The sequence below is a fragment of the Mus pahari genome, chromosome 21, assembly GCF_900095145.1.
Source record: "Mus pahari chromosome 21, PAHARI_EIJ_v1.1, whole genome shotgun sequence".
In the NCBI taxonomy this organism is placed as follows: domain Eukaryota; kingdom Metazoa; phylum Chordata; class Mammalia; order Rodentia; family Muridae; genus Mus; species Mus pahari.
In genome coordinates, this window is record NC_034610.1 from 32,293,690 (window position 1) to 32,318,291 (window position 24,602).

Genomic DNA, 24,602 nt, shown 5'->3' on the forward strand with positions numbered 1-24,602 from the left:
TGGGTTCTGGGGACTCAACTCTGCCTGCTGAGCCACCTCATCGGCCCTGGCTAAGGTTTCAGCGAGTTCCTTCGGTGTCTGAGGATGGTGGCACATGCTCCTGTGAGGCTCTCAGGTGACTCTTTTCAATACGGTCATTTCTAAAGTTGGCTTCCAGACCACTGTCCTGGTCAGGCTTCCTATTCTTTGGCAAAGAAAAAATTTCTCTCACTAGGTTTCAAAAACTCAAGGTAGGCCTGCACACACAGACCATGTCCAAGACGCCAGCAGACATGCATGACATTGCTTGTCTCCAAGTCTGACTATGAGAGTTCCCTCCGAGAGAAGCACCACTGTACACCCAGGGCTGTACACACCACGGGGCTTAGTAAACATGAGCTGACTCCTAGGCCAAAGGGCCCAAGACATCACGTGCTTTTGAACAGGAGGGTAGAATTTTTAAAAATTAAAAAGAAATAAACAGCTAAAGTCCACCATGAAAAGAAGCCACCGCCCACTTCCTTCCTCAGGTGAAACCCGATCAGTAAGCCTGAAAGTCAGACACGGTGGTGCACGGCGAGAATCACAGGGTTTGGGAGGCTGAGACAGGGGGACTACAAACGGGATGGTAGCCTGGTCTTATGTAGTCAGACTCTGCTTGCAAGACCAAACCAGGCAACTAACCAATCAGGACGCCCAAAAGAAACTGGTCTGCAGCAATGGGCAGAACTCCCAGAGGGATGCTGGGCGCTCGAGAGGGAGGGCCGCTTCCTTCTGACTCCAGCCAGCTATGGAGCACTATGCTGGGTACACACTGTCCCACGAACTTCAAAGACAAGCCACAAAATCCACATTAGAATATAAGTTTTTTTTAATTTTTATAAATAACTTATCTGTTACAAAGATAGTTTACCCAGCTAAATCACAAAACCATCAACTCAAGATATCCAAATTACGTTTTATTAATAAAACAAGTAAAAACTGATTTACCAATCTTCACATAGAACTGCAGAGGAAGCTGAAAAACAAGGCCCACTTTTAAAACACAATGCATCAAATGTACGAGTTTGGGGTCCGTTGCCTAGTGACCTACGGTTGCCGTATCTCTTTCCATACTCACAGCGCACAGCCTGGGAGGCAAGGCTCTGACCTTTTAACGCTCATCCAGAATAATCTTGTTTATTTAAAACATAGCCACTTGTGAACATTTACAGTGGAACAATCTACATTATTTCCTATTTTTTCTTATATTTCAGCACTTTCCTCAGCCCCATTCCAAGCACTGATAATTTCATAATTCTTTTAAAATGCATACTGTTATTTTTTCTTGATTTCATTTAGTTATCTATATTCCTGATCATATGAATATTTATTTTCCTTACAAAAATATATCATCAAAATAAAGAGATGTCTGAGGTTGCGTCAGTGTTCAAGTCTGCTCGTTTTCTTTCTTTTTTCCAGCTTTTCTTCAGTTGTCCTAAAGATGACTATGTTTTATAAATACACATGACTGTCCCAACAGTTCGGCAGCTACACTTCTTCCCGGGAAGAAGAGGCTGTGGGAACAGCTGCCGAAGCTGCTTCTTAAACTGCATTTTCCCACCAAGAACCTCCCATGGAGTTCTATGGGATACCACACAGATGGGGCAAGATGGCAGTGGGTTGAAATACTTTCTGCTTTAAGCTGCTGGAGAAGACAAAAACGACATGTTTGGTCACCCACTGCTCAAGTCAGTGTACAGCGTGACCATGACCATTCGACATGGCTGCAGTGTTTCCTGCAGTGACTCACATGCAGCACCTGCATGTCTTCTCAGAGCACTGGCACCAAAGGACAAAGGATAGGAGGAGGAGGAGGAAGGGGAGAGGGAGTTATGTTGTGCACAGTTTCATTTCATTAATGCTTTCTATCTTATGGCATAAGGTAAGGCTTAAAAGGAACATGATCGTGCTTACTAAAAGGGAAAAAGGACATTAGTTAACAAAAGTCTATTATACTATACATATAGAAATTTAAGAAGATAATGGATAAATCAAAGCAGACATGAGAGATCTGTACAGTAGGAAAGGCTTGGGGAGCGCACTGCGGATGTACAGACAGACACACTGCTTTCCTTTTATCTCACACCTAAATGCTGGCTTCACAGAGACGTCCTCAGAAGACAGAGGACANGGCCAAAAGTACCACAGATTTGTGACGTTTCCCACATCTACTGGCACTATGTGGCAGCAGAGTTTTTAGTCAAACCTTGTTCCTTCTCTTTGTGTATGTAGTGTTTCACCAAAAGCTTTAAAAACACAAAAAGCATTCATCCTGTCCCTTCCTCCCGTCAGGATCAGTAGTGACAAGAGGGGAGGAGTCCTGGGAACACCTAGGCATTGACANGGTGACACTGGACATGGACAGGCAGCAGGCAGCCTGTCGGTCACCTTTCAGGTGATGAATCTCACTGCCCATGACGTTAGACTGAGGTATCGTTAGCTCTGTGGGCTGACACTCAACACAGCACACCACTGTCTCATCACACCTTCAACTGGACTAACTCCTGTGGCAGTGAAACACTTCCCCGATGACAGGCGACATTCTTGAACTTTAGATGTGGTTTCAGAGGAAGGCGGGGCCTTTGGCTCAGAAATGCNGAGGCATCTCACACTGTTCACAGCGGATTAAGGCCGGGTGATTCAGAAACGTGCAGGCAGTGCAGTTCCACTGAGCACCCTCCTCATCCTCTGTGTCTTGGGTCTTTGGTGCTTTCATGGTGGACCTTTGATCTGTAAGGAAGAAAAGAAAAAACAATTTTAAGTTAGAAAAAAAAAAATCACAAAGTCTACCAAATGGTGACCAGATAAAACACCTGCAGGACTGACTGCTTCCCCTGGGGGAAGAGAGCGCCGTGACTCGACACCAACACTTCCGGTGGCCTAAGGGACAGCACAGCCGCGCGCGCGGTTTCAAGTGCAAGAGAAGGAAGGGTAAGCGCCCTCACCACCCTACCGACTGTCACATTAGACTGTGAAGGGTCCTGCTGACTGTCACCAACCCTCCTGCCTCAACCTCCTGGGCGCCGGGACTCAGTGTGTGCTATGACACTTGTTTTAAACAACTACTTTCTAACATTTATGGTTTACACTATGGCAGTAACATGTTGAAAAAGTAAGGCAGAGTCAAAAAATCATCCCATTTTCTTGTTGTATTTTTAAACCTCAGACATGGCCTAAGAGAGCCCTGAATCTGGTTTAGAACAGCAGGGAGCCTTCTGCAGTGTTCAGTCCTTTGGTATACAGCTCCTTAGATGCCATATGCAAAAGTCACCTCCCTCAGCAATGCCAAATGTTTTCATCTACCGAGTGTCAGCTTCTATTTAAATTTATAATCTAGTTAATTTGTTTTACATTTATGCATTTTGTGTATGTACATGTGTGAGTATGCATGTATCATAGCAAGCACGTAGAGGCCAGAGGCCACCTTGGGGGAGTTGTTTCTTTCCTTCTACCATGTGCAGCCTGGGGAGTGAATTTAGGTCATCAAGGGTTGGCCAGCACCAAGAGCCCTTAGCATTCAACCTTCATGCAGCTCCATCTGAGTCACTGTTTGGATACAGAGGGGCCAACCCCATTACTCTGCATGTGGAGACCCGACTTTACTAACTGTCCCCTGTAAGAGGAGGTGGTTACTGATGCACCTTGCTTGTCCCTCTTCTGCCCCACAGCTGTGTGTCAGGGGGCATGCTTAGGCCAGTACTGCACTCTTCTGATCACTGTCCCTCTGTCGTCCGTCTGAGGTAGGCGTGCGATATCCCCAGCTCCATCCTCACTCAAGGTGGCCCTGCCTATTCAGAGTCCTGTCTGAAGTTTATAATATTTTCCTCATGTTTATAATGACATTGGAATTTGGTAGAGTGTGTGGACTGGGGCTGAAGAGATGGCTTCGCAGCTAAGCACACTGGCGGCTTTTCTACAGGACTGAGGGTCAATTCCCAGCACCCACATGACAGCTCACAATTGTCTGTAGCTCCAGTTACAGGTGACCTGACACCCTCACACAGATACAGGCAGACAAAACACCAACATACACTAAAACAAAACAAGCTGTAGATCTTGGGTATTGTAGGTAATTCATCAGTGTAATTTTTGTAATCCATGAACATGAATGTTTCTGATAGCTTCCTTCTTCAGTGTTTATAATTTTGGTATAAAATTCTTCTGCCTCTTTGGTGGAGTTTACTCCTATTTTAACGTTTTGATTGTTACTGTGAATGAAACCTTTTTTTGGTATCTATGAATTTCTTTTGCATAACTGTACAAAAAATAACTGATTTTTGTGGGATGATTTTGTATACTGCAACATTAATGAATCCACTAAGTAGTTTTTAACAGTAAATGCGTGAAACTACGACTAACACTGAATCTGATAAATACTGCATTTTCCTTAAAACACAAATACCCAAAGCTTAATTTATAAATTAGGTATACTGAAAGAGTAGTAACTCATAGTAAAATAGATCATTAACACTATACTAATGAATACTATCTAAAATTTTACTTCTCTTAGGGCTGAAAGCATATTATGCATCATAATTAGTAGTGACAATAGTGACCTAAATAGACATGCCTATATATTTAACTTCAGCCAGTCAGATTTATGTACGTAATTTCATTTGTACACACATCCTAATGTTTGGCTCAGATACACAGGCCTATCTCATGCCTCAGCTTGGCACACACATACCCTGTGACTTTCAATGCTGGAAATGGTTCTAGATGATAACACTTTTTTGAAATTTACCTGGAATTCAGGATATATGACTACTCAGAATTATACAAAACAATGTTCTCAAAAAACTGAATTTCTCTAAAGTGCCTGCCTTATCACTGTTTACAAATTTAAAGACACTAATCTTTGCACTTTGTTTTAAACCCAAACTTTCTGTTTTGGGAGTCCACAATGGGTTCTAAGGTCTCAAACATACTCTAAAAAGTTACACACGTCACACCTTTGCATCCTCCCCAACCCAGAGTGTAAATAAATAAACAAACACCTTCCCGAGGAGTCAGCCCATGCCAGAATGCCCACGCTGGAAACACTTCCCAAGTGGAAGGTTGAGAACATAAAAAAATAAACATTTTCTAGGATTTTGCTTTCCAAACAGTCTCATATTTAATGGATGCACTAACCTTTGGGTTTTGGTGGCACAGGGCCTACAAATCCAATATTATCATAAAAGTTATGAATAGCGCTGGGGTTAAAATGTGGTCCTGAAATATAAAAAGGAAATATATCAATATTTATAATTCTTTCTAAAAATAAGCAGAAGAAATGCTTTAGATGATACCCGCTCAATCTCAAATTATATGTAAGACTTCAAAAACGTATCTCAAAATATAGAGATAAGATAGCACTCATAAACAGAGGCAAGTGATAAACTAGGAGGAAGTGAAGTTAACACCCGCGAGGAAGAATCAGCAGCAGATCCCTGGTTCTACGTGACAAGGTAAAATGACAGCTTATTGGCATTTTAACATCAATTTAAGAAAGGTCCATCATCGTTCAGTTTTAATGGATGCTGGATTAAACACAGAAATGGGACTCAAGACTTCTTCGTTAAGTTTCTTTTTTCTCTTTAAATTTTGTGTATTTCTAACCTTCCTCCCTGACCCACACTTCAGAATTAGGTTTCAGTGATAAAATTTCATTTATGTTTTCTATGGAACCTAGTGAAATCTAAGTACTTTTTACTACAATAAGAAATTAATGCTGGTAACTAATTGCTTGAAAAGTATCAAGTCCTATCACTGTCCATAGACTATAACATACTTTTATGTCATTTTTCTATTTTATCAACCAAGACAGTGCCAGTGAGATGAAGACACACAATTCTTGAAAGAAAAAAGCAAAAGAGATAGAGAGCTACATGGACACATTCTTACTAATACATCCCGTATATACCCAGAAGCCAACCCTTTGACATGCAGCTAGAAAGACAAGCACTGCCTTCTCTTACCACAGGCTACAGCAGAGGCTACAGCAGAGCTAAAGGCTACTGGGTGTATCTGGTTTCTTGACCAAGTACATATTTACTGAAGGCAGAGGGGCGAAAAAGCCAACTGTTCTTTAGCGCTTTCTGGCTCCAAAGCTGAAGCTCTGAGACAGGGACTGGGAAGCCACAAGAGAAGACTTGGCAGATCAATTCAATGAATTTCAGCTGAGAGTGCACGGGACTTTACCTCGGGCTTGAAAAAGATCAATTTCTTTGGTTAAGCAGTCAATGTCGATCTGGAGTTGTCTATTACAACTTCTCAACTGCTGCATTTCTTCGAGCTGAAAAATAATTCCATGTAAAAAGGTTTGTATTGAATTCTCATGTGAACAAAGAATGGAGTTGGCAGGGGAGGTAAGGACAGAAAAACAAGTATGAACTAAGAGCATTTGCAGAAAACTAGACCAAGCCTTTACACTGTGGCAGGCAGCCTGTTCTCCTGATCAAGCACAGACCACGGTGGATGCATAACACTTACTGAAGGTATCTGGGAAATGGAATTTGATCTCTTCAGGTGCCTTCGAGTTAGATTATTTTCCATCTCATTGACCTCAGATTTGAGTTTATCCAGCTTTTTCTTTTGCATCTCGAGCTCTCTTTGAAGCCGTTCCATCCTGGCCTTCTGGTGCACCAGCAGAGCTGCAACATGAGCACATGCGTGAGGACCCACCCACTCCAGCAGCCAACTCTTCAGCAGACAAGCATTTCTGTGACAGTCTGCCAAGAACCCCAGAGCTACACTACAACAAAATATTGGGATGCACTTACATTTTCAAAAATCTTGACCTGGAAACTTTTCATTACTTAAGCAAATACTGCACACCATGTTTTATGGTTTGAATGAAACCTACACTACTATGGCTGAAGACAGTGGTCTGTTACTTTTTAAAAGATCCTAGCTTACTAAACTAACTGAGTTTGCTCTTTTGGTAGTTCACATCTGACTTGTGGAAAGGACAAACCTCTTTCCTCCAGTGAGACACAACGGTCTATGTTCGAGATATTCTAACATGATCATTTTACAGACATTTTATACGGGAATATGGAATGGGGTAAATAATTTTGATTATAACAAATAAGAATGACTTCAAACCACATGAATATTAACAAATTGTCCAAACTTCAAATTAAAAAGTGTCAGTTAAGAGAAGCAATAAGTCTTATGACATAAATGCTGAGCTATCTGGAAAAGTTCATCAAACTGTCAAAATTGTTGTCTATCCCTGGGAGCCAGCCCTGAGAAATGGAAACCTTGTCTTTAGGACACTGGATAGGAAAGACACCTTGGGATGATGCTACCCAGACAAAAATAAGCTGATGTGAGAAAGTCCGTCAAGTCTGCAGTATTCTTAGTGCTTCCAATGTTCAGAAATGTTTGGATACACACAAATACTTGCCATTGTATCACAACTGCCCCAAACAGCCAGTACAGCTGCATGCTATGCAGGATTGCAACTTACAGTCAGTAGGTATACCAGGGTCTAGATATGCAGTAGCATTACCACACTGGTCTGGGCACTCCATGGTAATTGTATGATAAATGGACTGGCTACATGGCACAGTTTTCAGACTGAATCACTTCCTGAATGTTGTTTACCTGTTCATTTAAAAAGGAATTCCAGGGGCAGGCAGAGTGTGTGGAGAAAGTCAAGATCTGAAGAGTACTGGTTAGAAATGTCCCCAAATTGAAGAAAAAGAAAATATAATTCTACAAGATAATGGAACAATTTGTTCACCTAACTAACTAAATCATCAAAGAGTACAGATGAATAAACACATTTTCAAAGTTTGGGAGAATGTGCAAACAACAGGCAGCTGCTGATATACAGATAAATATAAGCTGATATCATGACAAATGACAAAAAGCTAAGACTACAGGAAAATACCACAAGACAACTACGGTGAAGGGAGAGAGAACGCTGGAGACTGTGAAAGCAAAGGAAAACTCAAGTACTAGAAAATAGCAGAGTTTTAGGAAGTAGAGCATCCGAGAATTCCGCCAAGGTCTTGGAAAGAGTGCCCAAGCCCAGTGAACCAGCCGTTCTGTGTTTCCTCTACAGGCCATGCTTCAATCTACACGGAAGCCCATTCTTAAATGCCAACATGCTAAGTGTTTAGAGATTACAAATGAAAGGAATCGAGATGTAATATCTAAATGAAATACCCAGTTTCTAAACTAAAATAACCAAAAGAAAAATAAAGAATGTGTGTTTAAACCTAGTCACCAAGAAAGGACATGAAAGACATAGAAAACAAAAAAATTGACAAGAACAATTTATACTGTTATTAGTGACCACAACAGATTCAAATCCTAAATAAATAAATAATTTCTTGAGATGGAGGAAAGCAAAGAAGATTTTAAAAAATATTTACTCTATTTTATATGTATGACTGCATGTATGTGCATTCCTTGTGCCTGCATAGGTCAGAAGAGGGTGGAAGATCCCCTGGAATGGCTGTGAGCCTCCATGTGGGTGCTGGTACCTCAAGTCCTCTATAATAGCACTGCTGAGCAATCTCTCCAGTCCACAAAGTAGATTTTATAAATTAAGATCTATGTTGTTTATAACAGTCCTAGAAGAAGCTGCCTTGCGTCAACTTCTGCCAGATTCTGATGGACACAAACGTTTTTTAATTTTATTAAAAACTGTAAAGACCTTTAATCCCAGCACTCGGGAGGCAGAGGCAGGCGGATTTCTGAGTTCAAGGCCAGCCTGGTCTACAAAGTGAGCTCCAGGACAGCCAGGGCTACACAGAGAAAACCTGTCTCGAAAAGCCAAAAAACCAAACCAAAACAAAACTGTAAAGACATTTCAAGTTCTATAGTGTTAATTTTAGGTACTGTAAATAATGCCTAGTTCTTACAGAAACACCAAACTCAAAACTATTAGAAGAGAATGCACTTATTAAAGACTATCCATTGCACAATGTCCCAGGTATTAATGATTATAATGATTTTAGATTTATTTTTTTAAAAAGATAATTTTTGTCACTAAAATGTAGCAAGCCCTTGTTTCTCAAGTTTAAAATTTATATGATTTAATATGCCTAAGTTAGGTATATGACTAAGCCATATTCAAGTTAGAATGAAGACAGTACAATGCCAGCTTTTAAAATAAATCTAAATTCTTCTGGACAGCAGAGATTGTATCTGTTTTATACATTGCTGCATTACTACTAGACATCCATTTGGTGACTGAATTACAGAAGATTCAAAGATGGCATCTTGTTTTCATTTGTTTTGCCATTTTTACGGAGAGCTGAGATAAGATCTTGCAGCAGGGCCTGTACTCAAACAGCGACACAACAAGGAAAGTGAGATGCTGCAGGAGCTCTGTACCTGAGCCATCCACACCATTTACACTCAGTCCTGACAAGACATGATCACATTAACACAACTGCCGTGGCCTCTGCGAGGCACTCACTTGTTGGCATTATCTGCACGTAACTAAGGCTCGACGTGCAGTTTTACAGCACTGAGGTACAGACACCATCTAGAGCTTACTTCAGAGCCTGCTTACAGCTTAAACACATCTCTATTTTAAAGGAGACACACAGCCTTCAAGTCTGTGATGGAATGTCACGAAGCTAGTTTCTTGTGGTTTCTAGGATATCACCATAACCAGAGAGGAACAGGGCAACATTTCTGCTGTCTGTTTTTCTGAATTGTGGAACAGGAAAGGGTTTTCTAATTATGATACAATTGCCAGAAACTCGAAGGGGAAGAGACTAGCAAATGTGAATACACAAAAGTAAAGCATTTACACCATTAGTGAGCACAGTAAAAAGCACAGCAAGTTACAAGAAAGTAGAACAAGTCCCTAATAACAGGCATGCTCACAAAGTAAGAAGCATGACGCCTCCTGAAGACACTCATGTTCCCTCACTGACTAGTTAAAAAAAAACCCTCCACACAGAACATTTCTATGTGAAAGAACAAGGAAGTATTTTCTTTCCAATCATTTATTCACTTGATAGAGGGAGAACACTCTTGTGAACACTCCTATGAAAGAGCTCTATGTTCATAAATGGGGCATACGGACTAGTCAAGAGGGCTAGGAAGCTTTTCATAGAAAACGGCCACATTTCTTGTGGTAGTGGCATGGTGGGATACAGAACTGCAGTTTACTTAGGGCTGGGTCTGGCTATGGGACATGCTTTACCAAAAGAACTCTCCTAATCCCCTCCCCCCAGCCAGGGGCGTGACAGATCTGCTAGCCTTTCTCTTGTCATGGAGCAGAGATGAACTTTTGCTATCTGCTTCTTGGGTGGAGATGGTGCAGAACAGAGCCCCCCAGCTAATCTAGTAATGGCATAGCCTATGAGGCAGGGAGAGCTTGAATTCAAAGCTTATTTGGGCATAATAGAGAAAGGACCTGTCTCAGAAAAAGAAAAAAAAATGTTAATATTTGCATAAGCATAACTTTGAATTATTTTTGATGATATCTAATATCTTATAAACATTACATAAACAGCTGTTATACTGTACTGTTTAGTGAATATGTCTGTATGTCTACAGTCCAGATGCAATCCTGATTAAGTCCAATTTATCAACTAAGGTTAGATGTGACTTAACCCATATATTTACAGATATACATGTATATAATATGTACTAAAAATGTGCTTTTATGTGTATATGTAGTTGTATGTATACATATTTATATATGACTGACTATAAGGAGAAAGACTTAATAGAGATTGTATTTAACAGTTAAGTAGATAAGAGGTGAAGACATATTTACTGTATCTTTTTAAATTTGCATACTACTTTCGTAATACTTTTTTTTTTTTTTTTTTTTTTGGTTTTTCGAGACAGGGTTTCTCTGTATAGCCCTGGCTGTCCTGGAACTCACTCTGTAGACCAGGTTGGCCTCGAACTCAGAAATCCGCCTGCCTTTGCCTCCCGAGTGCTGGGATTAAAGGCGTGTGCCACCACGTCCGGCTGTAATACTTTTAAGATACCATTTTTCTTTGTTTTTTCAAGACAGGGTTTCTCTCTGTGTAGCCTTGGCTATTCCGGAACTCACTGTATAGACCAGGCTGTTCTGTAACTCATAAATATTCACCTGCCTCTGCCTCCTGAGCGCTGGGATTAAAGGTGTGCACCACCAATGCCCATCAAGACATCAGTTTTAAGACACAGCTTGCTAGGCAGAGCTCTCCAATGCTGCTCCAGAAGGTAGCTGCTAACAGATCTGCCATCACTGGGGCTCCTGTCTGATGGGGCAGGATGGGGACATAGACTGGTAACCCTGGATACAGAGGGCTGCACATTTAAGGAGTCTTTTAATTCTAAGAGTGACACCAAACTAATAATGGTTCCTTTAAAGAATGAAAGAGCCGACAGGTGGGAGACTCACTTGAAAAGAACAAATCACAAGCAGTTTGATATCAACTTGTAATTATTGAGATGATTATTTAATAATGTGATTACAATTAACATAAAACAAAGTTCTATGGGAGGCACTTCATAAAATTAAACCAATTTAAAAATGTAATTTATATTTTATTTCCTTTTAAAAACAAATCACTGACTTTGTATGACAAGCAGAATTTTATTAATTCTCCATAGGAGTGCTGTGACTTGTAAGGAAGTGCTGGCGAGAAACGACGAGGAATGAGAAACATAAAACTCAGTAAACTTTTCAACGCACAAGTTTTTTAACTTAAATTTCTTATATTTTGGTTGTGAGCCTAGCCTTTAACGGCTGAGCCATTTCTCCAGCCCACAGACCATATGAAGCATGAAGCTCAAGAAGGAGGAAGACCAAAGTGTGGATACTTTGGTCCTTCTTAGAAGGGGGAACAAAATACCCATGGGAGGAGTTACAGAGACAAGAGTGTGGAGATGGAAAGGCCATCCAGCGACTGCCCCACCTGGGGATCCATCCCATATACAGTCACCAATCCCAGACGCTACTGCGGAGGCCAACAAGTGCTTGCTGACAGAAGCCTGATATAGCTGTCTCCTGAGAGGCTCCACCAGTGCCTGACAAACACAGAGGTGGATGCTCGCAGCCATCCATTCACTGAGCACAGGGCCCCCAATGGAGGAGCTAGAGAAAGGCCCCAAGGAGCTGAAGGGGTCTGCAGCCCCATAGGAGGAACAACAATATGAACTAACCAGTACCCCAGAGCTCCCAGGGACTAAACCGCCAACCAGAGAGTACACATGGAGGGACCAGTGGCTCCAGCTGGATATGTGGCAGAGGATGGCCTTGTCAGTCATCAACGGGAGGAGAGGCCCTTGGTCCTGTGAAGGCTCTAAGCCCTAGTGTAGGGGAATGCCAAGACCAGGAAGCGGGAGTGGGTGGGTTGGTGAGCAGGGGGTGGGGGGAAGGGGAGAGGGGATTTTCGGAGGGGAAACCAGGAAAGGGGATACCATTTGAAATGTAAATAAAGAAAATACCTAATTAAAAAAAATAATTTCTATTTTAGGCTCAAGTGAAGGCAATCAATCGCTCAGTAAAATCAATGCTTCTGTTGTTATTAACAGGATGAGAGAATCACAAATATGGCTGGAGACAAGACACTGAAATCAAATTATTAAAATATAATTTGTGTGTCCATCAATTACTCTTAGAGAGGTTGCTTGGAGAAGGGAGACTGAGTGCTAGTCCGCTGAGCTTCTGTCACACATAGTATGTACCTTTCTTTTCCTTGTGACAACAGTCTTACTGAGCAGTGTCAGCCCAAGGACAGACAGCATGCCACTGTGGGGGAGGAAGAGATAGCCCCCCCTCCTTTTCAGCAGCTACTCTCTGTAGTGGTCTCCATCAGGAGGGAAGAGGAATGAAGCTTATAGCTCAGCAGGTTCTCAGGGACATCCAAACAGTAGAAACAGTAGTAGGTACAGAGGCACCAAGGGATGCATTTCTTCTATGTTTATGACAACCTGGAAAGACCAGAGGAGCTGGACAGATCAAGCCAGGTACTGGCTGAAAGGAAAAAGAGGGGCCAGCAGGACGGTTCAGTGGGCAAAGCACTTGTCACACTCATAACTTGATAACCTGAGATTGATCCTCACAAGCCATGTCAAGGTCAAAGGAGAAAACTGACTCTGAGTCCTCTGAGCGTCACTCAAATGCTGAAGTACACGCATTCCTACCCACACATGCAAGTACACAAGAATGCATGTGTGAACATAAACACACTCTTAACCACACATACTCATACTCTAAATAAACATAAAAAAAGGAGAAAGCCAAAAAGTAGATGAGAAAGCATGACAGGCACGAGAGCTTTCACTGTGGAGAGAGCTATCACCTGCAGTGACGGGTTTGAACAGTGTCCCTCTGGCTGCTGGGTGCGTGTGGACCACAAGTGTGAGGGCAAGGGTGAGGGCCAGGTGCTAATACACTAATCTGAGAGGTAGTGGCATTTGTGAGGACAGGGACTATGCGGGTGGGAGGACAGGACTCTGGACAGACTTGGAAGGCTACCTGACAGAGGTGACCGTGAACTAAAGGAGTCAAGTATGTCCCCACAGTTATTTCTAATCGTTAGAAAATCCAACTACCAGTAACGGACCACGGGAAACCAAACCTGCTGGGAAAGTCTCAGGCTGCTTCAAGAATCAGTAAATTTGAGAAAGCCATCAAACATTCCAGTGCAGGGTTACTGTGCACACAAGATGCCTTAAACTCAGGAAAGAAGTCTGGCTTAAGAGTTACCAAGTTAAGGTATATATAATGTTATTTAAAATCAAAGGCCAGAGCTGGGCATGGTGGCAGAGGTCCATAATTCCAGCACTTGGGAAACTGAGGCAGAAGATTTTGTCTTGGGTAGAGATGGACTACATAGGACTATCTTGTCTAAATAAATAAGTAACAAAAATCAAGAGATCAAATGAGATACTCAAAGAGAAAAAGGAAAGAGGTTAAGAATTTTATTAAGCCGGGCCTGGTGGCGCAGGCCTTTAATCCCAGCACTCGGGAGGCAGAGGCAGGCGGATTTCTGAGTTCGAGGCCAGCCTGGTCTACCAAGTGAGTACCAGGACAGCCAGAGCTATACAGAGAAACCCTGTCTCGAAAAACCAAAAAAAAAAAAAAAAAAAAAATTTTATTAATCATGAGCTAGGAGACTCTGGACTCACTAGAACCAAAGAAGTGGAGGAGCAAAGACGTGAGCAGAGTCAGGGGAGAATCCACAGGGTAAGACAGTGAGGACACTGTGAAACAGTGCTTCATGGACAAGAGGGTGGCTGATCTCCAGAGAAGAGAGAGGAAGGCTCGGAGATGTGTCTACTGAGGATGTAACAATGCTATCTATCACCAAAGACCTTGACAGTAGTTTTCTGGGTGACTGCACTGGGGGAAACTTGATTGTAGTAGATTCTAGAGAGAATGGGAAGAAAAGCAATATGGAGGCAGTGTATTTAAGGAACATTTGTTTTCTCATTTAAGTTAAATACAAATAACTAATACTTAAAATGTCCAGTTAAATGCGAATGTCTACTTCATTGAATTTACCATCATAAAAACTTTGCTCTACATTTAAGAATCAGCAAATGCTCAAACACAGGAGTCTTGCCAGAGAGGCAACTAAGACTGATGGAAGGACTTAGTCAGTTACAGAGACTGAGGCACTCTGAATGGAAAGAAAACCAGTTTCAGGCAGTCACTGTATTGGGGTAGTATCAATTTTAACCTAATTTCTAGTACAAACAGAATCACTCACAGACCTCTACAACACACTCGGTACATCACTATACCAAGATGCTAACTGCGCAAATTTAAGCTGGGCCCTGGGCACATGATGTTTTAAAATCTCTATACAGGATTATGGAATGAGAAAAACACCCCAGTCTAGCATGGATGAAGAATCCCTGCGTAGTCATCTGTTTAAAACAAAACAAGAGCAAAGAGTCAGAGCGCTCTAAGGGAGCACCCTCACAGAAGCAGGGGGAGGGGAAACCAGGAAAGGGGATAACATCTGAAATGTAAATAAAAAAGAAGGAAACTTAGTAATAAAGTCAGTGTATTAGAAAAAGATTAAGGCGCTGGAGAGATGGCTCAGTGATTATGAGCACTTGTTGGTCTTAAAGTAGACAGAGGTTCAGTTCCCAGCACCCACATGGTGCTCACAACCCTCCTTAACTCTGGTGCCAGGGGATATAATGCCCTCTTCTGACTTCTGTGGGCACCAGGCAAGTATATGGTACAAAGACACACAGGTAGACAAAACATTATTCATACTATGGAACAAAATAAAGAAAAATATTTAAAGCCAAGCCAAGTTGATTTTCTGAAGCACTACTAACTATAAAACTCCAGATTATAACCATATTAAAATTTACATGAATAGTTTCAAATACTAAAATAATATTATCTGGGACATTTAAAATTGAAAGCTGGGCCAGGGATGTAGCCAAGTGAAGAACACTTAGTGAGCAAGGCCAGTACTGCGAAACAAACTACAGAGACCAGAAGGCATGCTGATGCCCTCTTCTGCTGTGAAATCACATGTACAGAAATCCAGCACGCAGAATATGCACCCCTTAACATGAGCATTACCTTGTGTGTAGGCAGCGTCATCAGATCCCATACTCAGCTTCCGGGCCTCGCTTATTCTATCCACATGTGCTAAAGCAGGGTCTGTGAGGTGCTGANTGTTCTCTGTTTCTACATAATGGTCAGGATGGTTTAGAAGGTTTGTGAGTTCAAAGGTGGGGGAGACCACCCCGGGGGAAACAGCAGGGGGCTTATTGGGGGAAACTGTAATTTTGAAAGTATATTTTGTGTTGGGTTGAGTGACCACCACTCGAGGAGACATTGCAAAGTTACCACCTAACACTCGGCTTTTGGGAGGATGGTGATGGATAAAGGCAGGACCCATGCTCACTTGCCCAGACATGTTCCTGGAGGCCGCAGATGGCCCAGAGTTTGTAGATATGAAGAGTGTCGGTTGATTCCGCATGCCTTGCTCATCTCCCGTGGTGGCATTGGCTGAAATATAGACCTTGGGTTGACTACGGGAGATCATCTCATCAGTATTTGGAGGACTGGCAGCTATGTAAACAGTGGGCTGATGTCGGTTTAAGGGCTGGCTGTTGACTAATGAGGAAGTGCTGGCAGTCCGAGGTCCAGAAGAACGCAACTTGGAAGAGCTGTTTCTTTGTGGGGGTTCAAGTTTGATTTCTATCTGGTTTTTTCGAGGTCCCGTTGAAATATTCTGGATGTTATATTGGCTATGGGCAGAAGACTGANAGCTACCAGCCGAGTGAATGGTTGGCGGCTGTGGAGTAGTTGGCGAACTGATAGGCATGTAGACATGAGAGGTCTGATGGCCCTGCTGATTCTGCTTCTGGGTTGAGGTATGTGGCAGAGGATTGGATGCAGGGTAAGTAGTCNAAGGTCCAGGCTGTGAAGGTTGATAGGCTTGCTGAGGGTTCATGGGATTAAACTGAGATACCCAGCCAGAATGTTGTTGTGTCTGTCGAGTTGTACCACTAGGAGTTGTAATATAAGGCCTAATATAGAGAGAATTTCCCTGTGGACTGTTCAGAACAGGCGGAGGTACACCATGTATGTGCAAAGATGTAGGAGTACTACGGCCAGTCTGTATGTTTGGGGCTAAAGTTACCATAATAGGATTAAACCGGGGAGTTTGTTGAGAGAGGTTTGACGTCCCTTTGCTGCCTAGGTGAAATCCAAGATGCGGTGTTGAGTTTGAAGCACCAGATGTACTGGGCATTCCAAAAACATTAAAGCCTTGAGGAACTTGAGCTGGTGCTGTCTGTGGCTCCTGCTGAAACAGTTCGTTATTGGACTGCCCACCTTGAAGCTGTCCATCACTAACGCTGTGTGTTAAAGTCCTGCTTCCATTCACTCGATTTCCTTCTCTTCCATGGTGGTAAACATTCTGTGACTGCAAGTCCAAGTTGAGAGAAGTCATGTGATTGCGTAGACCAGAAATTCCAGACTCATCTGAGAAATTCAGGTCTCCTTCACCATACAGATACNGTGTACTCTCCTGAGAGAGAACAGCACAGCAGGCGTCCAGGTTATTATTGTTCTACGGAGCAAAACAAGGAGTTAGTCTTAGTCATGACAAGTGAAACACAGACTACCATTACCACAGAAACACCATACAACTAGCAAGGGAACAGAGAATAGAATCACAAGAGACATCTTTTGATTTGAGAACTATTTTATGTATATGTTTATTAATTCTCACTATTAGTATAATGGAAAAATTTACTAGTAACAGATAAATGTAAACCAAATCATTGTCTAAGAAGCTACTTAGTAAAACGGACTTATCCGAATACAGTAAAAGTGCAGCCTAATTAAAAATACAATTTTTTACAATGAACAAAGTAATTAACTTTAAGAATATAATAAGGTAAAATTATATTTCTTTTTAAAGTGAAATGATAAAATGCAAATTTCTTCAAAGCACTTAGAAAAGAAGTCAGTATTTATATAGCCAATTGTTACACGGATTCTTTTAAAGACCACTTATTATCTCAGTTCTACCTGTGCTTCTTCCTCTTGTAAAAAACATTCATCTACAAATGAAATATAAGCACAAAGTAGCCAACAAAAGAACTGAGTTCATGTCTCTGCCTTCAACAGAGCACAACAAAAGCCCATCCAGAGCAACATGCAGAACAGAGCAAACTCCAGAACCAAGTGCTTTACGTAAAGTACCACATCACTGGTCATAAATTCTCCAGAAACAGCCTTATTGGAAATCAGTCATATATGCAGCAGTCTTTGAGCTTGTAGAAGACTTGAGTTTTCACCCCGCTAGAGCCTGTAACTCAATCAGGTAGACAGTTTTGGAAAATGGCAGTGGTCCGTTCTCTCAGGCCCGACCTCTGCAGCCAAGGACAGTTAGCTAGGCTTAGAATTTATAGAATTTATAATACTTAGCTAGGCTAAGTACTTATCCAATACCACGGACAGGCATAGCTCTCACTCTCATCAAAGCAGTTTCTTTTTGCAGCAGGCAGAGACCATTACATAAATCTACAACTGGTCAAAATGCAGATAACTATGGGGTGGGTACCTGGCACCAATGGGTACATCTACAACACAACCTCTACTCCACAGAAGAGAGGATGATACAATTTTAGGAGCCAGTGGACCAGGATGCCTGCTGTGAGACAGCGTCTTCTGGAACGACAGGGAAGCTACGCGCATGAAATCCTAACAATATGGCTGCCTAAATAAGACCGGCATAATGACAATACCACGTAACATGTCAGCATGGACAGGGAAGCTACACAAGGCACCCTCCCTAGATGAGGAGCTTTAGGCGGTCAATGGCTGCTGAGAGAGGGGGACCCAGTCTTCTCCAGGGATGAGCCCTCCAATTCCAAGTGGTCAGCCTAAACACATGGACATTAGAGCGAGACAGCTCAGTGACCTGTGCCAAAGAGACAACATGGAAAGCTCCAGAAAACAACAGTAGAGGCTTCTCTCATCTCAGGCCCCTACTCATGAACATGTCTTCACATCCTTGCACCTATGCACATTAATACACACATTAATGTGTACACACACACACCCCTGGATTAATGAGGTAGATATAGCTTGATGGTTCACAGAGCACACGCAAGTTGGATGAGGAGAAAACAGACCAACTACCATCCCCCAAACAAAACCAATACTACCACAGATACTCTAGGTTCTTGGTGTAGGGAATGGTAGAGTTAGGTGAACTATGCTATAGTAAAGGTTCACACTTGAAACTGCGGAAAAGGCATGGTTGGGCTTAAGTAATGGAGGATTTAAAGAAATGAACGGCACTACAGTTTAGTTGTTATAATAAGCAGCTGAGAGAGCTAGTGAACCCAGATGAACAGAGAAGTAACAACAAAAGAGTATTTTGGGAAAACAATTCTGTTAGTAGGTAAGATGTAAGGAGATGGATAGACTTTTGACAAAGCAGTCAGTTAGAAGGCAGGCAATGACAATAGGTACAGGTGAGTGACAAGAGACCAACTAACACAACTTAGACATGGGAGAAAAAAAAAAAAAATCAGAGCACAGGATGGAAAATTAGGAGCCAGAAAGAAATCAAGGAAGTTAAAATGTCTACAAGCAGTCAGATAAAATCATGCCAGAACTCTCATTAGGAAATGATGGTCCACACACACCATTTGAACAAGGAGAGCAAGCAAGAAGAAAGAAATGACTGATACACTGTCCCCTTCCCCCAGTGCTTCTGCCTCTGGAATGCTTGGTTTGTCTTCTCAATACATCAAGATTACACTGAAGTATACGTTAGAGTTCTGTATTTTTTGAAAATACCCTAAGCAGTTCTATAAAAGACTTTATGTTTCATTCCCAGTTTTCTAATTTTAAAATATAACTGGGTGCAGGGCAGTGGTAGCTCATGCCTTTAATCCCAGCACTCAGGAGGCAAAGACAAGTGGATCTCTTAAGTTTGAGGTCAGCCTGGACTACAGAGAGAAACCCTGTCTCAAGACACCAAAAAAGAAAAAAAGAAGAAAAAAAGAAAAAAAAAAATCACTGAACTGTAAGTGTTCTAGATAGTTCTTTCAATATCAAATCTGTGAAATTTGTTAAAGAAATTACATTATTTTTCTATTAGTTTTTCAATGACTCCCTAAACACCCTTAGTATAGCTTTATTTTCCTACAAATTTCTACCTTCTATCTAATTAAACAAGTTAGACTTGGGTTCTGAGAGAAGGCTTACCTTACCCCTCTTCCCAGTTTCTGCTCTTTTCCCATCTTAAAACTTTGACTCCTACTTTATTATTTTGATGCTGGTTGGTCTCTGTCTACTTAACACAAAACTAGACGTATCTGGGAGTGGAGGTCTCAGCTGAGGAACCGAATCCACCAGATTGGCCTGTAGGCAAGTCTATGGGCTATGTTCTTGATTAAGGACTGCTGTTGGAGGGCACCAGCCCTGGGCAGGTACTTACAGTTGCCTAAGCAAGCAAACTGAACAAGCCAGTTAGCAACACTCCTCTGTGGCATTGCTTCAGCTCCTGCCTGGAGTTCCTCCCTTGGGCTCCCTCAGTGATAGACTAATCTGAGAGTGAAAGATGCAATTAAACCCTTTCTTCCCCTAGTTGCTCCCAGCAATAGGAACCCAACTACGATACTCCCCTTTCCTCCTTCTTTTTTCCATTACATTCTACATTGATAACTGTGAACTAACTACTGACTCATTTACCAAATATTTATAATGGGGAACTTCCATTACTGTTACTCTTTTTAGAACTGTGAGTCATGTATCCTAGCAGTCAATTTACCTGGATTATACTTTTCTTTGAAGATTTTTTTCTCATTGAACAGTAAAGAAATAAAGTAAAAATGAGGCTCATAGATGTTACTGTTGGTAGCCATCTCAACCTGAACTCAAGTCTGCTTATTCTAAAACACAGTTTAACCACTGTAAAAAGGGGGCAGGTAAGTTTGGAGAACTTCATATACCTGAGGGTAACTATGCTGTAGAGCATGACATTAAGGTATAGAGTAAGCTGGGATCCCAGACCACAGACTAGTGTATCACAGTATTATAGTCAAGACACCCAAAATTCAACTTGAAGAACATGGAAAAAAAATTTTCAAATGACAAATATATAGTAACCCGTATTTACACTGCCAAGAAACAATAATATCTTCATTTCGAGAGGATTCACTTAGGAAGATGATCGGTGGGACTCAAACTAGGTTAAGGCTGAAAACATACAGAACAACTCAAAAACAGATAAAAGATGATAAGGGTATGGGTGACATATATGTAGTCACTATAAAATAGGATAAAAATTTCATACATTATCAAATTTTAAAAATAATCTTTCAAATTTTGAAAGATCTTCAAAATGACTTTTGAGAGGAAGATTTCCAGGTTAAATGAATGGCCAGCTACAACTACCACTAAATACTTAGAATTATGGATTTCTAGAATTTTGTATACTAAGAAAATGTAGAAACTAGAGAGATTACTTAGAAATATAAAACAACATTTTTTCTTCATAAATGGGAAGTTACGCACTGTTCATACTAATCCCTCACGTCAGAGGTAATAGACTGACATGGAAACACTGTTTTGACAAATGTACCAATCAATAGAAGAAGAAGCTTTCTGACTCAATTATTTTTTTCCCCCATTTTCATACAAAGATCTGGGATTTCACAAATCTGACGAGAGGATGAGGAAAAGGGAACAAGACTATAGAAAGCAGAACTCCTGTCTATAGGGCAGACAAGGCCTGAATTACAGGCAGGCACTGAGAACGCTATTTTGCCAGAGGCCATCTTACTATGAGACACCAAAGATCATTTTTCATTACAGCACAGTAATGCTAACAGAGTTTTTCTCCAATATCTAAAAAATACCAGGTTAATATTATAAATAGTATTGTATCAATAAATCCAAAACTCATTGAATACTAACCTGTAACATGCACCTGGATACAACAACTTAACTTCTGGGAATTTTTGTCGCAGGTCATGTAAAACCTGAAAATCAATTTGGTGGCTTCCTTGGGCCATTCGTATGTCGCCTGCTCAGGTCTATCTCAATAGGCAATTCTAGGCCTGAGTGGAATTAGTACTCATCTCTTCTGGCCAAGCATTTTCCTTCTGCTTGTGGACGTTGTACATCGTGGTGCGCACTAGGCTCCGCACCACGATGTACAACGTCCAAATTCTAGGCCTGAGTGGAATTAGTACTCATCTCTTCTGGCCAAGCATTTTCCTTCTGCTTGTGGACGTTGTACATCGTGGTGCGCACTAGGCTCCGCACCACGATGTACAACGTCCAAATTCTAGGCCTGAGTGGAATTAGTACTCATCTCTTCTGGCCAAGCATTTTCTGTGAAAGAAAGAAAAATTATTGAGAACTGATTTTAGAATGAATATTGCTATGGATTTATAATCACAGCTCCTAACTATAAACTATAAAAGTGTTACTTAGGTTTAATGATTTTCATCTAGCTATACATTTGTTTCTAATAGACAATTTTGAAATGATCTAATCCCTCTGTACTTGTATGCTCTAACAGCAGAAGATGCATCTGGTTAGGAAACTGCTGGGATGCTGTCTTGTCTTTCCTTGATCTTTTAGGGAGAATCAGGAACACCTAACCTTTCTTAATGCATACACGGGAGAGCCTTAGGTACAAACCTTCCTTGTTTTACTTAAAACCTTTAAGAATGTGGCTCTAAAAGACCACATATATGCTGCTATCTAAATGCTGTTTCACATTCAGTTCTGAAATGCACAATCAACTCCTCGACACAAAATAACTAAGTCTTTTCTACATCAGCTCTCCATTCTCACTTACATGGGCAGTCTCCTGTTCACATAGGTCCTTCTCTTCTCCCATGTTCATTTACCACCAAGTCTTGTTGTGTTTAGTTGCAAAAGTATTTTGTATCTGACGATTCTTTCTCATCACTACTGCTTTTTTCTGGCCACCTTACTCCATCTTAGCTATTACTGTATGTAAGTCTCCGAATGGTCCCCCTCTACCTCTGTTCTTTGTGTCAGTTTCCCTGCCTCCCACATCCTCAGTCTTTCCCCATAAGCTATCTTTGTGAACAGTATAGCAGAGTAGCCACTCTCCCATCCCTGTGGCTTAAAACTGCATACCATGTGGCCTCTTGTTAACTACCACATTCCTGTTCCCTCTGTTGCTAATGGGTGTCCGGTATATCTTCGTTGAGGCTTTTGAACTGAATCCCCTCTAACATTCCCTCATATCCTTGAAAGCTCTGTCTACTTCCTTACACCCACTATCAAGTGCCTCCCACTAAAAAACAGGTTCCCTAACCATTTTTCCTATGTTAAAGACAAAACAAAACAAAAAACAAAAACACATCCACATACTACTTTTTCCTCAGTGACATTTATAAGTGACCTCTAGAGGATCAAGACCTCTAAGATTAACTACTGTATTCCCAAGACTAGACCAAATCTAGGTTCATAAAAGATGCAACATCATTAAATGAAAGTTTTACTGTAAAGTTTCTTTTCCATTACAGTTTCTAAAGCACATTTCAAATGTCTTAAACTCAGAAAAAATAATTTATACACAATATTAGGAATGGGAAAATGAACACCTAAATGAGAAACACCTTCATTAACTAAAGATGCAGAATGAAAGCGAATTCTAATCTCTCCCATTATTAAAGCATAAATGAGAAACACCTTCATTAACTAAAGATGCAGAATGAAAGCGAATTCCAATCTCTTCCATTATTAAAGCATACATAGCATGTTACCACTGGCTTGCTTTTCTACACACGGAGGACACAAATAGGAAACATTCAAATGCCCAACTATACTTTATGCCTACTTTCTGAGCGGTCAGAGCAGATCATGGAGAAAGAGAGACTTGAATTGGAAGGCTTATCTTGTGTACTCTCTGTTCACTAAGTTTGCTCTCTGAACTACATATACGAGAGACACTTAGAACAGCCAGGTTCAGGCCCTGGGGTTCATAGTCTGGGTTCAGCATAGTTAACTGTCCCTAAAACAGACTAAGTATCACTATCCACTGGGAAACATAAAAAAGAATCTAGACTTCCTACTGCCATCCTTGTCCTTAATTATATCCTAAATGATTAAAATCAAACAGGAAAAACCAATCTATACTTAAGAAAAAGACAACCAATGGAGAACAGGCCCAAAATGACTTAGTTACTAGATTTAGCAATATGGACTTCATGAATACAAGGGTGAATATACTTGGACTTCTCAGGAAAATAAGTGGAATATATATTTTTTGTATTCACATATATGAAATTTGTATATAATATCTATTTAAGAACTAAAATATGGCTGGGTGGTGGTGGCGCACGCCTTTAATCCCAGCACTCGGGAGGCAGAGGCAGGTGGATTTCTGAGTTCGAGGCCAGCCTGGTCTACAAAGTGCGTTCCAGGACAGCCACGATTATACAGAGAAACCCTGCCTGGGGTGGGGGTGGGGGTGGGGAGAACTAAAATATGTGAAACAGAACTCCACTGGACATGCTTATCTACAGTAGAAGAAAATAAAGCAGTCTGGAAGATGGACAGAGCTGTAAGTGGGGCGGGGCTTCCAGACCCTTTGGGTGCAGTAGGCGGACCCAAAGCTTTAACTGTCCTTCTAGTCAGAGACCGGAAACTCGGGCGCATGGAAGGAAGTGGGTACAAACAGGCAGACAAACCTTACCGAATTGTGATTGAACTTTTCTCAAGTTAGTAAATGTTGCAAATTTACAGATTTAAGGAAAACATACAAAAGGCCCAATACTGTCTAACTGCTACAAACCAGGGAAAGAACTCTTAAACACAACCTGAGAAATGACACCTATGGCCAGCAAAACAGTGTATTTATAGACAGAGTTCATCATGGTATAGCCCAAGGTAGTTTTGAACTTGGGGCAATCCTCCTGTCTCAGTTTTTTTTCTAAAACACACAGTGAAGAGCAGTTCTGCAAAAGTGGAGGAACCATGACCTCTGGTTAGCAGGAAATATGCATACAGAATTCTTAAGACATAGAGGGGTACTATGCTCAAGTTAAGGAGGAACAAGAACAGATTCAATAATTCCAATCTTAAGAAATTTGAGTCAGGCAGGCATGCTGGTGCACATCTTCAATCCCAG

The 24,602-nt window shown here is 41.3% G+C and overlaps 1 protein-coding gene across 1 annotated transcript; it reads right to left on the bottom strand.

Annotated features, from left to right (window-relative positions):
• Positions 1-925: 925 nt before the first annotated feature.
• On the bottom strand, positions 926-21,586 carry Tab2 (TGF-beta activated kinase 1 (MAP3K7) binding protein 2). The gene is given in 7 exon segments (XM_021221443.2): positions 926-2,751; positions 5,155-5,235; positions 6,205-6,298; positions 6,496-6,656; positions 15,533-17,033; positions 21,404-21,432; positions 21,435-21,586. Coding segments are annotated over 7 exon segments (2,076 nt in total). The 5' UTR covers positions 21,502-21,586; the 3' UTR covers positions 926-2,608.
• Positions 21,587-24,602: the final 3,016 nt, after the last annotated feature.